General features: G+C 44.2%; 1 protein-coding gene across 2 annotated transcripts in view; it reads left to right on the top strand.

The window, feature by feature from the left end:
• Positions 1 to 12052, top strand: part of LOC149354145 (translocon-associated protein subunit alpha-like) — a 40904-nt gene extending 28852 nt beyond the window's left edge. Inside the window, exons 6-8 of one of the 2 annotated variants that reach the window (XM_089583086.1) lie at positions 6410 to 6489; positions 9968 to 10061; positions 11711 to 12052. In XM_089583086.1, the coding sequence (XP_089439212.1) occupies positions 6410 to 6489; positions 9968 to 10061 (174 nt within the window). In that variant the 3' untranslated portion in view covers positions 11711 to 12052. Of the gene's footprint in view, positions 1 to 6409; positions 6490 to 7290; positions 8952 to 9967; positions 10062 to 11710 lie in introns of those variants that run through there. The other variant, XM_089583085.1, reaches the window with a different exon arrangement.
• Positions 12053 to 12849: the final 797 nt, after the last annotated feature.

The following is a 12849-nucleotide window of genomic DNA, read 5'->3' as shown; positions in this document are numbered from 1 at the left end:
CATGGTGGGTGGCTGGCACCATGACCGAAAAACATCAATTTTTTATGGCTCCCCCCCTTTCAAAACCTGATCGCTCTCTTAAAAGAGTGCGGAACGAAGCATCAGACTTTTTTTCGAAAAAGAAACCTACATTCTCAAAGTTTCATGTGATACATAGCAACAGTGACCAAAAGCAAGCTCGAATAATATCCCCATTTCTTGTAACCAAATGTTTAACAGATACCTTAGGGCCTGGCTACAAGGTATCCAAAATGTCCAGCGGCGACCTACTCCTCGAACTCCGTGAGAGCATCCAATGCTCGAAACTCTCAAACATTGCTTCCATAGGGGACATCTCTGTCTCCGTGACTCCCCACCGATCTCTTAACACAGTTAAAGGCGTTATCTCAGAAGCTGACTTCATCCATCTAACAGAAACCGAAATGCTTGAAGGACTTTCTGATCAAAATGTAATTGACGTGCACAGAATCAAAATCCGCAAAGACAACAAAGAAATAGACACCAAACACATGGTCCTCACGTTTAACACCAGCAGTTTGCCCGAAACAATCGATGTTGGATACCTGAAAATCACCGTCAGACACTACATACCCAATCCCCGCCGCTGTTTTAACTGTCAGAAGTTTGGCCACGGCTCACAGAGTTGCCGCGGCCGCAAAACCTGCGCGAAATGCGCTTCGAAGGACCACCCTTCTGAGGAATGCGACGCAGCCCTACGCTGCGCGAATTGTGAAGGAGATCACGCTGCATACTCCAGGGCGTGTCCGTCCTGGAAAAAGGAAAAAGAAATCATCACCATTAAGACCAAAGAAAACATTTCATTCAAAGAAGCGAGGAGGCGTTTTGCGCTTACCAATTCATTCTCCTTCACAGCGAAACCAAACTTCGCTGATGTGGTGCGCGGGGGCGTAGCACCACACAGCGCTCCGGCACCTGCCGCGGCCACTTCCACCGCGTCTGTGGCAGTGCCATCCACGCCCCAGGCAGAGACAGCGAAAGCTGCTCTGCCAACTACAAGCCAGGGAGTGCCGGCCCACAAGTCAGCATCCCGCAGGACTTCCCCCCGTCGGGGGAGGCCTGACACCCACACACCCGCGGCTTCTTCGCGGTCGTCCAGCACCTCTTCCGAGGTGATGGACCAAACTCCCAGCCCGCCTGCTCTACAGCGGCGGAACAGCTCTCTTGAGCGAAAAAAAGGCAGGGCTACCATAACGGCCCCAGAACATAAGTAAACCTCTCGTTGCTCCTACCCCAAAACATAAACATGGCTTTTCTAGTTCAGTGGAACTGTAGAGGAATACTGAGAAATTACGATGACATAAAAAACATTTTAGGGTCAATGTCACCCGTAGCCTTATGTCTCCAGGAAACCAATCTAGGTCCGCAACATATGAACATCCTGAAGCATTATAAAACTTTTAGACGAGATCGTGAACAGGCAAATAGACTCTCTGGAGGCGTCGCGATTGTCGTGCAAAGCGGCGTCCCTGCTCGAGAAATCGCACTCAAAACGAAGCTTGAAGCTGTTGCGGTCAGTGTCGTCAGCCATAAAACAATTTCTCTCTGTTCTGTATATATTCCTCCACATTCTACATTAACAGTCCCCGATTTACAAGAACTTATCAATGAACTTCCAGAACCGTATCTAGTAGTTGGGGACTTTAACGCTCACTCCCCCTTTTGGGGAAGCGAGCACTGTGACTCTAGGGGTCAAATAATCGAAGATTTTATCCTCACAAACAATGTATGTCTTTTAAATACAGGACAAGCCACCTACTGCTCCCCTGCCTCGGGGAAAATGACCTTTTTAGATTTGTCTTTTAGCTCACCTTCTGTTTTTAATGATTTTAAATGGGATGTCATTGACAACCCATATGGCAGCGATCACCTCCCTATACTAATCACTTTAACGTCCCCACCCGAAATAATCCCCACAAGGCCACGGCGCTGGAAGCTTCACCTCGCCGACTGGTCACTTTTTAGAGCAAAGGCAAATTTAGAAAATATAGTTTTAGATAATCTCTCCATCGACCAGATAAATGAAAAGTTCACTAATTGTATCATAACTGCCGCACTCACAGCTATTCCACAGTCGTCAGGAGTGGTGCAACATAGTCATAAAATATGGTGGACAAAAGAGTGCAAGGAAGCAAAAAAACTACAAAACAGAGCTTGGGGTAAATTTCGCCGGTACCCGACACATGAAAATCTCGTTAATTTTAAGAAGGCAAGAGCCAAAGCTCGGTACGTCCGTCGGGGTGCCGAGAAAGCATCATGGCAGAGTTATGTTTCATCCATTAACAGTCAGATGACATCTAAAAAAATGTGGGAGCAGGTTCGCAAATTAAACGGTAGCTTTTCACCATTCACAATTCCGCTTTTAACAACACCTGGCACACAAACAAGCATACAGGAACAGGCAGACATATTGGGGGAACATTTCACTGCAGTTTCAAGTTCATCACACTACACGCAGTCCTTTTTAAAATACAAAAATACAGCTGAAAAACAGCGGCTGCCAACAACTGGAGGTGCAAATGAAAAATACAATAGTCTAATTACCCGCCAAGAAATCAACAGAGTACTGTCTGCCGGAAAAAAAACTGCTCCAGGACCCGACCATATACATTATGAAATGCTTGCACATCTTTCTGAGCCTGCCATAGCAGCACTTTTAAGATTCTTCAACACAGTTTGGATGTCAGGGAAAATACCTGTAGCCTGGAAGAAAGCTATTATTGTACCGTTTCTCAAACCTGGTAAACCCCCAACCTCTCCTAGCAGTTATAGACCCATAGCCTTAACCAGTTGCCTCGCCAAATCCTTCGAAAGTGTCCTAAATATAAGACTAACCTTTGTTCTTCAATCCTGTGAACTGCTTGATATCCATCAGTGTGGATTTAAAAAAGGATGCTCCACTACAGATCACATAGTCCGCCTTGAAAATACTGTCAGAGAAGCTTTTATACACAAACAACACTGTCTTAGCGTCTTTTTTGATTTAGAAAAAGCATATGATACAACCTGGAGGTTCGGGATTCTCCAGGACTTAGCTGAGCTCGGCATCCGTGGCAGAATGCTCAACTCCATTAAAGACTTTTTGTCTAACCGCTCATTTAATGTCCGCCTAGGCTCGACCCTTTCGAGGGACTTCATTCAGGAAAATGGAGTTCCTCAAGGGTGCATTTTAAGCACAACTCTGTTCGTTGTAAAAATGAATTCTATTAGAAAAATAATCCCAAGGTCCATTATGTACTCCATGTATGTTGATGATCTTCAGATAGCGTGCACATCTTCCAATATATCCACATGCGAACGACAAGTACAGCTTACAATCAACAAAATGGCAACATGGGCAGACAAGAATGGTTTCCAGTTCTCAACACAGAAAACAGTAGCCTTACTTTTTTCACTCAAACGAGGCTTGCACACAAATCCAACATTACACCTCAACCAAACCGAGCTGCCTTTCAAAAACGAACACAAATTTCTAGGCATCACCTTCGACAAAAAACTAACTTTCCTGCCTCACATAAACACACTGAAAAAGAAGGCGTCGCTAGCACTGAACATACTGAAAGTCCTATCACGCAAACACTGGGGTTCTGATCGGGTATGTCTTCTACACATTTATCGCTCTGTAGTACGTTCCGTTTTAGATTATGGTTGCATAGTGTATGGATCAGCAAGGCCTTCGTACTTGAAGCGACTGGATCCTGTGCACAATTCGGGATTGCGCCTTTCGACTGGTGCTTACAGGACGTCACCCATAAATAGCCTGTACGTCGAAACCAATGAACCACCACTTGCAGACAGACGAACAATGCTCACATGCTCATACATTTTAAAGATCCGTTCCCAGCCTAAACACATCTGTTACCCACTCGTTACAAAGTGCCCATCCCGAACACTATTTACCAACAAACCTCTAGCAATCAGACCACTTCTTCTCCGCTTTGAAGAGAAATGCCAAGAACTAGACATAATAAACGTATTACCTAATATTGCCCGCAAACCTGATCCACTCCCGCCTTGGTACTGCCTACCATCTGTGTGCGACTTCACATTAACACAATTTCAGAAAAAACATACTCCACATGAATAGATATTACAAGAATATTTAGCACTCAACGAAAAATACGGAGAATACGAAGCATTTTATACCGATGGATCAAAATCGGCGCACTACGTGGGAAGTGCTGTAGTTCAGAATAATTGGGAAAAAATAGTACGGCTACCTGAGTGTACATCCATTTTCACCGCCGAGTGTTACGCAGTCTTGGTGGCTGTAGAAAAAATAATAAATGAGAACATTCAGAACAGTATCATTTACACTGATTCTCTGAGCATACTAACCTCACTTCACCATAGCAATGCAGTGACACCACTAATCGGGGATATCATACACAACATAACAAGCGCGATAATACAGGGACAAGACATAAAATTTTGCTGGGTTCCCAGCCACATTGGAATCGCTGGCAATGAGAAAGCAGATGAATGTGCTGGAAAAGCTCGGAACAAAGAAATCAAGAAAGTGAACATCCCCTACAATGATTGTATGAAGTTGGTACAGTGCAAGCTAAGAAATAAATGGCAGTCGCAATGGAATATTGAAAGAAATAATAAGCTACATTTAGTAAAACCCATCCTAGGCGAATGGAAATCATGCTCACACCAAAAACGATTCATCGAAGTTATTTTATGCCGTCTCCGTATTGGACACACACATCTCACACACAACTTCCTACTTACAAAAGAAGACAAACCTGTTTGTGAAAAGTGCGGAGATGAACTAACAGTAACCCACATATTATTCTCATGTACGGAACTTGAATCTATAAGGAAAAAACATTTTACTACCTTTTACAAAGAACAGATTCCTTTTCATCCAGCATTGATTTTAGGCAAAGATGCACTTGTCAGTATACCCTGTGTTTTTAGCTTTTTAAGGGAAGCCAGTATTCTTCACAAACTCTAATTTACTCACCCTGTGCTTCACTACATACAGTTATACACCTCAGCCACTTTCTCAATCATGAGAGGGAGGCTGAGGTCTTTATCTGAGCTGTTGGGAGCCTCGAAATCCTTGCCGAGCCAAGGATGTCTGCGGAGGCGACCCAACCTTTAAAAGTTTCTGCTCTCAGACATTTTTAAAATTCTTGTCTTTCATCAGCTAGTTAGTAAAAATAACTTTTAGGCCCTTTACACCACCGTTTTTATCCACTTTGTTTTCAAACTCTGACCAAGCCAATTTTTCCATACCTTGTTCTTGGCGCATGATAGCCTTAGCTGCTTATGCACCAATAAATTCAACACAACAACAACAACATTCATGATGATTGACAAAGCGCGACAGTAAAAACTGGCAAAACGTGGCCAGCAGTCAAGCCATATGTGGCTAACAGAGCCAAAGAGAAACTATGCGTAAGCAGTGTCTGCAGTTCCATCAGCTAACAAAACTCCCCAGAAGCGCTGCTGTTCTGAGTGGCGGTGCCGCCGCGATTGGAACTCCGGCCTTTCCATCAACTATCAGCACTCCCATAAGCGGCAAGTGTGCAGTAAAAGTAAAAAGGAAAAAACCTTCCAAACAAGCGAGCAAAATAGCCGAATGACGAACCACACTATAGCATCCCTGCTATCTCGCTTGTCTCACCTTTATTAATGGTGCTATGCTTTGGTTTTGATTGTTGGTCGTCCCCGCAAATTCGTAATTTCAAAATGGAAAAATAAAAAAAGGTAGACTTATAGTTCTGCTAATACAGTACTTTTTGTGTGCAAGTCGTGTGCCACCTCTAACACAGTTAACTTGAACGCGCATTAATAATGGCGTAGGTCTTGCTAGTACAGTGCATTTATGCCAGAGGACTGGCTCTGAACTGAGAAGCAAGAGCATAAAAAAAGAAAAAAAGGCTTGGAGTATAGCCTCATTTCATTTTTTTCTTTACCTTGTTGGGCCGTTATGAAATGGGATTGAGATGATAATTTGCACCAAATGACGCATCATTTTTTCACAGGCGGAGGTTTTTTTTACCTGACAGGCATGTAGTAGTTAAAAACCACTGATACATACTGCTTAATGCACAAATCGCAAGCTAGTGTGGAATAGTTCATATTCAAAGTATGCACGGTGAAGTGATTAAAACAGCCTATTGCTACTTTGGATTCATGATGGGCAAGTGCTGCCGCTTTGTGAGGATCATGTTTGAGTGCATTATGGGAATAGGTCAGGATGCTCCCCTGCGTACGTGGAGCAGAACATTGCTATAAGAAAGCAGTAGCGAGAATTTTTGAACAGGAGCCTCGTTATCCCGGGACTCTATAGTTGCCTAAGGGTCCTGAGTGTTTTTCGTCTGCACAATTTGTTGCTTGTTGCCTGATATGTGCTTTATTTTTACCTCCTTTCAAGGATGGTAATGCCTTCCAAGATGCTGTCTTCAACGAAACAATCGAAGTAGTGGAAATCGATGAAGAACTTGATGGAGAGACGTAAGTGATTAATTTTAGTCCGAATTCACTACTTCACTAGCAATCCTGTACAGGCAGTATTTGTCTGAAGCCTCTCAGATACCTTACGGAATAATATTGCCGCAACTGGGTTTCGAACCCACTTCAGCTCAAGCAGATCAGCTTCGCTGGCCACTGCATGAGAGCACTGTGCTGTGGCCACAACCGATCAAGCCTCGTGTTTTACTGCCGCACTTTCGCGCTAGGCATTGCATGTGGTCCCCTTCATAAACTTCCATCTGTGTGCAAAAAACACTGTAAGCCTCCGATCCTACGAAATCTGCTGGTAGACACGAAGATTTTGAGACAGTCACGAAAGGAAAGGAAAGATGCATAATTGGTTCTCCCTGGCTCAGTGGAAATGTCATTCGTGTTTGGAGCTATGTGGCGGTAGTGAGTGAGGTGTGCGCTGCATGCTTTGGCAGAAACGCAGCAGTGGAGCAAAATGTGTGACAAGAGGCAGAGAATTGGCATTGGCAGCGTTGCAGACTCCGATGATATTGAGGAAAGTAAAGGTGCATGACTGGCTCCCTGGGTCAGTGGGTACCTTAATCGCGCCTTTAGGTATGTGGCGGTGGTGTCCACTTCAAAAAAAAAAAAAAAACTGCTTTTGCACAATATTCTGTGGTCAGCAATAGTAAACTACCGACCAAAATTATTTCGTGTCGCAAAGAATTCCTCTTTTCATTGTTCCGTATTGAGGATTGTTTGAACTTGTAGTAGTTTTGCTTTGCGCTGAGTGCTGAAAGCTGTGTTAAAGTAAACTAGAGTTGCTCTCTTTAGGCACCATGATGGGCTCCTAAGTGTGTTGGCAACTGTGCTCTCCGGCATGAAAACTATGCTGAAAGGTGCGTTTGCTTTATTTTCAAAAAGAGCTGTGCCTGATGCAGTAGTTATTTATATCAGGCTTCTGTTTCGTCCAGTTTTTACCGCCTCTTATTCTGAATATTTCACTTTGCGTAATCAACACACGTCCCAAATTTTTGTTTGTTTTTTAATTATTATTTTTTTCGGAAAAAAATGTGCATTCATCATGCGAGTAAATGTGGTAATATGGCTATAGGTAGGGATGCTCTTGTCCCTCTTCTGAGCATTTATACGTTAGAAATATTTACTCTACAAAGCTATTTGCGACATCCAGAGAAGCTGTTATTGATATGACATGAGTGCTCAAGAAACTTGTGCAACAATAATGAGCATATTCTGCTGCTGAATGGGACAAATGCCTTAATGTTATGAGTACAAAATGAACATGGCTGAGAGTGAAGCCTCAGTTCTCAAGCAAATGTTTCAAGCAAGAGGACTTGTCTTCATCTCAGGATCTGGTTTTATGAGCGAGATATTATGAAGAACTGTTTGCTGTGAAACAACACACTCACCTGTGCCAGCAAATGTTCATACTGCCCAGAATTCATTTGCATGATCTTTTTTGATGCAGGCACAGAAGTGGCTGCTAGTTAAAAGCTAAGTGATCGACTTGAAAAGGCACCGAGGACCACTCCACGCTAATTTTGGTCACAATAAAAATTCTGTACCTCTTTCTAGCCGTATTGATAATATGTAATAGCAAAAGACTTTTATTGCTGCAAAAATTGTGTTTATAAAGATTTTCCTGCCACTCGATTCAAGCTTGTGTCATCTGCACTGAAAAAGTGTCTTTGATCACCATTTCCAAGTGAATGGAAGTATAGCCTATAGCCTCCGAGATCCGCACAATCATGACAACAAAGGTCTGCATTTAAAGAAACAAAAGGTGACCGCAGCAGGCATCCAGGAGGGGCCAGAGGGCCTCACATCTGCATGATGACAGCTGCGACAAATTCTGCTGAACCGTCACTGGAGCAAAAAGACACTTTTCGAGGCGCTTGTGCATAATTTCGTGCTTGATGGCTGTTTGTCACGGTTGCAAATGTCAAGTGTTCTCACTCTCATGCTGTGGAAAAACCTCTTGCACGAAGTACCGTATAAACGAGTGTAAGGGTCGCAGCCGTGTACGGGCCGCACCCTGTTTTCCCGAAGGAAATATTTTGTTTTGAAATCCATGTAACAGCCGCACCCGGACTTTCGATCACCCATGTGACAATAGCCTTCTAAATGCTTGTGCCGTGGCCTGCGATCAGCTCTGTCTGCGAGCAACTGTTGGCGGCCCAATGGTTGGCAAATAGGCCCTCGAATCCGGAAAAAAAAGTGCGGCCTGTTGAGATGGGCGTCATCGAGTCTCGCTTCGAAGCAGCCGGCACACACGTGTTTCCTGGTGGCTCCGAGCAACTCGAGGGTTGGGGGCCCCCAGGCCTGCCGTCATGGACCGCACGTAGAGGGCCCAGGTGACAGCTGATTCCAATTACCGAGTTTGCCCGGTCGGAGTGCAGGACCAAAACGAAGGGGCCAAAGTTTAAGCAAAACCAGACCCCCTTTCCGAAGTGTCTGCACGTGTCGAACACCGCCGCCGATGCTGTGGGGAGACGGATGGTATCTTCTCCAATTGCCGTGACCGTGCCGGGGAACAAAGGGCCTCGTTTCTTATGGCTGTTCGGCATGCCAAGCGCTGCAATGAGCTGGCGGGCATCATCCCCAACCCTCGCGATCATCTCCAGGGACGAGGGACCACTTTCCGGCCTTTTCGTGACCTCGCGTTCCGGACTTGAGCGGCGGGTGTCATTTGATGAAGAACAGATGTCGGTGACCCGCGGCAACCTTCGGCTGGCCAGAAACCATCACCTGCCCCAGTCGACGCTACCTCGTTGGCAACCTTCTTTCCCTCAGACTCAACACACGATGGGGGCGTGACCATAAGTGTGGTGGTGTGTTGGTGTGCACAAGTTAAAGCTCTAGGCCCCTCCCACCCCGGCGTGGGCGTCCTCAACCTAGGGAATTTAGGGAACGAGAACAGTATAAAACTCGACAACAAATGCGGCAGAGTCGTCTCATTTCTGTTCACTTGGCTTGTAAAAATGTAAATAAACCCACTCGTAATCTTCCTTCCATCACTCAACTCATTGACTCGACAGCACTCCTGTCTGTGGTGGTGGGAACGGGTGTCGACTTGACCGTGGTTCCATCAAGCAGCGACTCTTAACCCCCATTCTGCCAACAGGCCCTGACATGCGTTTATACGGTGACTGCTGTAATAATGTAATGACAGTCGGCGAGCTGAAGACACTGTGCCAGGAGACTAAGGTTGGCGAGGTGGCAGGGCCTCTTGGTCTCCAGTCTGCACACAATGTGTGTCCAAAGCAGCGGAGCAATATTGCCAATATGTGCTGTGGAAGACATTTTAGCTAACTCCGCTTATACTAGCCATGCTTGAAATAAGTTGCTGACAATTGTGCAAAGCCTTTGACATTTCTGTTATTTCAACTTTCTGGCTTTTGCAAATTAGCTTGCATGCAGCTGCGAACCCTGTTGGTAGCACTAAGCTAGAATATGCACTCTTTTCTCTGCTGTTTGATTTTATTTACAGAAGAGGCCAGCCAGTAAGCAAAAGGTGGAAATGGGTACTACAAATTCCAGTGATGTGGACTGTGATTGGCTCCCCAAGGAAACTCGTGACCTGAGTGAGTGGAGGTTTTTTGTGCAGTAGTGTAGCCCAAAAATGGTTCACCCACTGCAGTAATATGAGGTTTTGCATGGTGGCACTGCTTTCACACCAAGTTTCTCTCTTGTTTCGTTATTGTAAAGGCAACATGCGGCGTGCCCGCAGTTCAACTCTCTGTGTTGCGAATGCTGTCTCGCTAAGCTGAATGTTGTGTGCATATAGCGTCGCATCAGGTGGCTGTAGCTACTTCTTCGACAATGGCTTTAGTTTTGTTGTTTTTGTGCTACAGTTATTGGAACTGCTGTAGTTTACCCAACATGTAATCGACAAGAAATACAGCATTGATATGAGTGCTATGCCAGTTCCACCGAGAGGTCAACCCTGCTACTTGCTGCTGAATTTTGGCAAAATGTATTGAAGTTATTCCCACCTTCTTTGTGAGATTGCCGTTCCTCCATGCTAAGCCCACAATCACCACACTCTAACATTAACAAATGATGTGCATGCAAAGAAAGAAATTTTGTTCTCTCAGGCATTGGATGCAGTTCTCTGAAGGGGGGACGAGGGTCTTAAAACTGACCTTTTTATTTATGGCTTGAATCATGAAATTTTGCGCACAGATGTGTTTTTCTCTTCTGATTCTAAAAATGTAGTCATAATTGAGCTGGTGGACTTCGATCAAAAGTTATCTTAAATTCTAGGGTGTAATTAGACAATTTCTTTTGCAGCTTTAATGAACTTTCTCACTGCATTTTGTTGATTTTAATTCATTAATTGATAGCCAGCGAATTCCCATACCCGATGACATTCTTTCTTTTTTTGCTTAGGCCACATATAAATAGGAATTTACAATTAGCTTAACGAGTTGCAGCGTCAAATACTGCGACCTTTTACTCTCGACATATTATATCACGATGACATCCCTTTAAAAGTAAACAAGGAATGTCACCAGGTATGGGAACTCTCTGGTTATCAGTTCATGTAAATAAATGGAACAAAATGCAGTGAGAACATTCATAAAAGCTACATAAGAAATTACCTAATTACATTCTAGACTTTGTAAGATTTAAGACCACCAGCTCAATTATGATTACATATTTGGAATTGGAAGAGAAAAAAGCATCTGTGTGCAAAATTTCATGAGACTATATCCATAAATAAAAAAGTTAGTTAAGACCCTCGTCCCCCCTTAACCACAGAGCAAAGTAGAACTTATAATTAGGCACATAAAAATTGGCTCACACTAGCTGTTGTTCAAGCCATATTTCGCTACCACATTGAGGCGGTATCCTTGACTGTCACACAGCAGGTCTTGCATAAATTTTTGATGCGATGAGTTGTGAAAATGTTGTGAAATCTGAGTTTTTAAACACTTATATGGTAGACACTCTTGATGTTAAAGCCGTTGGGGTTCCTTTGGGACTGTACTGCTGCCACACCGTACAGAGTGCTTGGGTGTTATCAGATGATGGTGTATTGGGGGCAGCTCATAATTCGTTGCATGTGCTTTCTCTCTCTTTTCACCATCCTCATCCCTCCCGCCCCCTTTATTTTTTCTTTTTAAAATCTTGGCTCTCAGTGTTTCGTATCTACTAAGATACAGTACAGCTTGGGTTTTGAGTAATGAAGTAAAACGAGTAACTTGTTACATTGCTTGCATGCATGCAGACCGGTCACCAAAGAGGTCACCACGTCAGTCACCAAGGCCACGACGACTCAAGAGGGTCACTGGATCAGGAGAGGAGTAGTGAGCCATCGAAGTTATGACTGTTGCCCGTGACACTCATGCTGAGCACCACATCGCATCACAGTCATATCGTTGCATCTACTGCCACAGGCATCCTCTTTGAGCGCTGAAATAAGTTACGTCCAGTCATCGCTGTGGGAGTGGTTCTTCTTAATTTTGTTGTATTAAATTTTGGTCCTGACATTGGCTGGACAGCAGCCTGGTTGGAGACAGGAGCTGCAGTGGGCTGTGATAGGCCACTATAATAAAGAACTTTTTTCTAACTTTTGTTTTCTTGTGTAATCACCTGTACTTGTCCTTTTTGGCATCAAGGTACACCTCCACTGCATGTGTAGGATAGGGCTACTTATTCCATATCACTAGAATTTTGTGGGCCTTCATTTGTCATCCAGGTAATTTTTCATAACATCCACTAATTTCAGTTACATTAAGTGTATTAAGCGCCCTTCATAGAAATGCATCATTACAGTGCTTAAGTAGAATCTTGATGATACGAATTTAGCGGGGCCCTGGAGAATATTCCTATCATCCTGATTTGGGTGATCAAAAGCAAGCCAAGTTGAACATGAGAATGAAACACAGTTTATTTGGCTTAATTATTCTCTGTCTAAAAAGGTGGTAATATTTGTTTGCACCTTCTTGGCTTTGATTTCCCTGATAAGCCCAGCCTGGAAAGCATAAAACCGTGCCACAGTTTTGTCTCTCGCACTGCCGGCTCTTGCGGTACGGTGCAGAACATCGAGGGTGTTGAGAGTTTCTGCCCCCAATGACAATGGGTCACGCTCTTCTTCATTGCTGTCCAGTGACGACAGTTCATTTCTTCCATCAGTCATTTTCAATGTTCCTCAGCCCGCTGGTTGCAATGTTGTCCGAGGTGACGAAGTCGTGAGAAGCTTGAATGTACAGCATCCCCCAGCTTTCAGTATCCAAATCCTCGTCGGACTTTTTGTCAATCAGCAGTGCGACCGGTGCTGTTGTAAATCCACATTTGCTGTGGTAGTTTGCGATTGTATTTGTGTTCGCAGTGTCCCAAGACATGGCCAGAAAATGAGCATCAAAG

The sequence above is a fragment of the Amblyomma mixtum genome, chromosome 3 (assembly GCF_055824585.1).
Source record: "Amblyomma mixtum isolate Tamu chromosome 3, ASM5582458v1, whole genome shotgun sequence".
Taxonomy (NCBI): Eukaryota; Metazoa; Arthropoda; class Arachnida; order Ixodida; family Ixodidae; genus Amblyomma; species Amblyomma mixtum.
The sequence above is the reverse complement of the archived record's forward strand: the minus strand, read 5'-3'. Positions and strand labels throughout refer to the sequence as shown.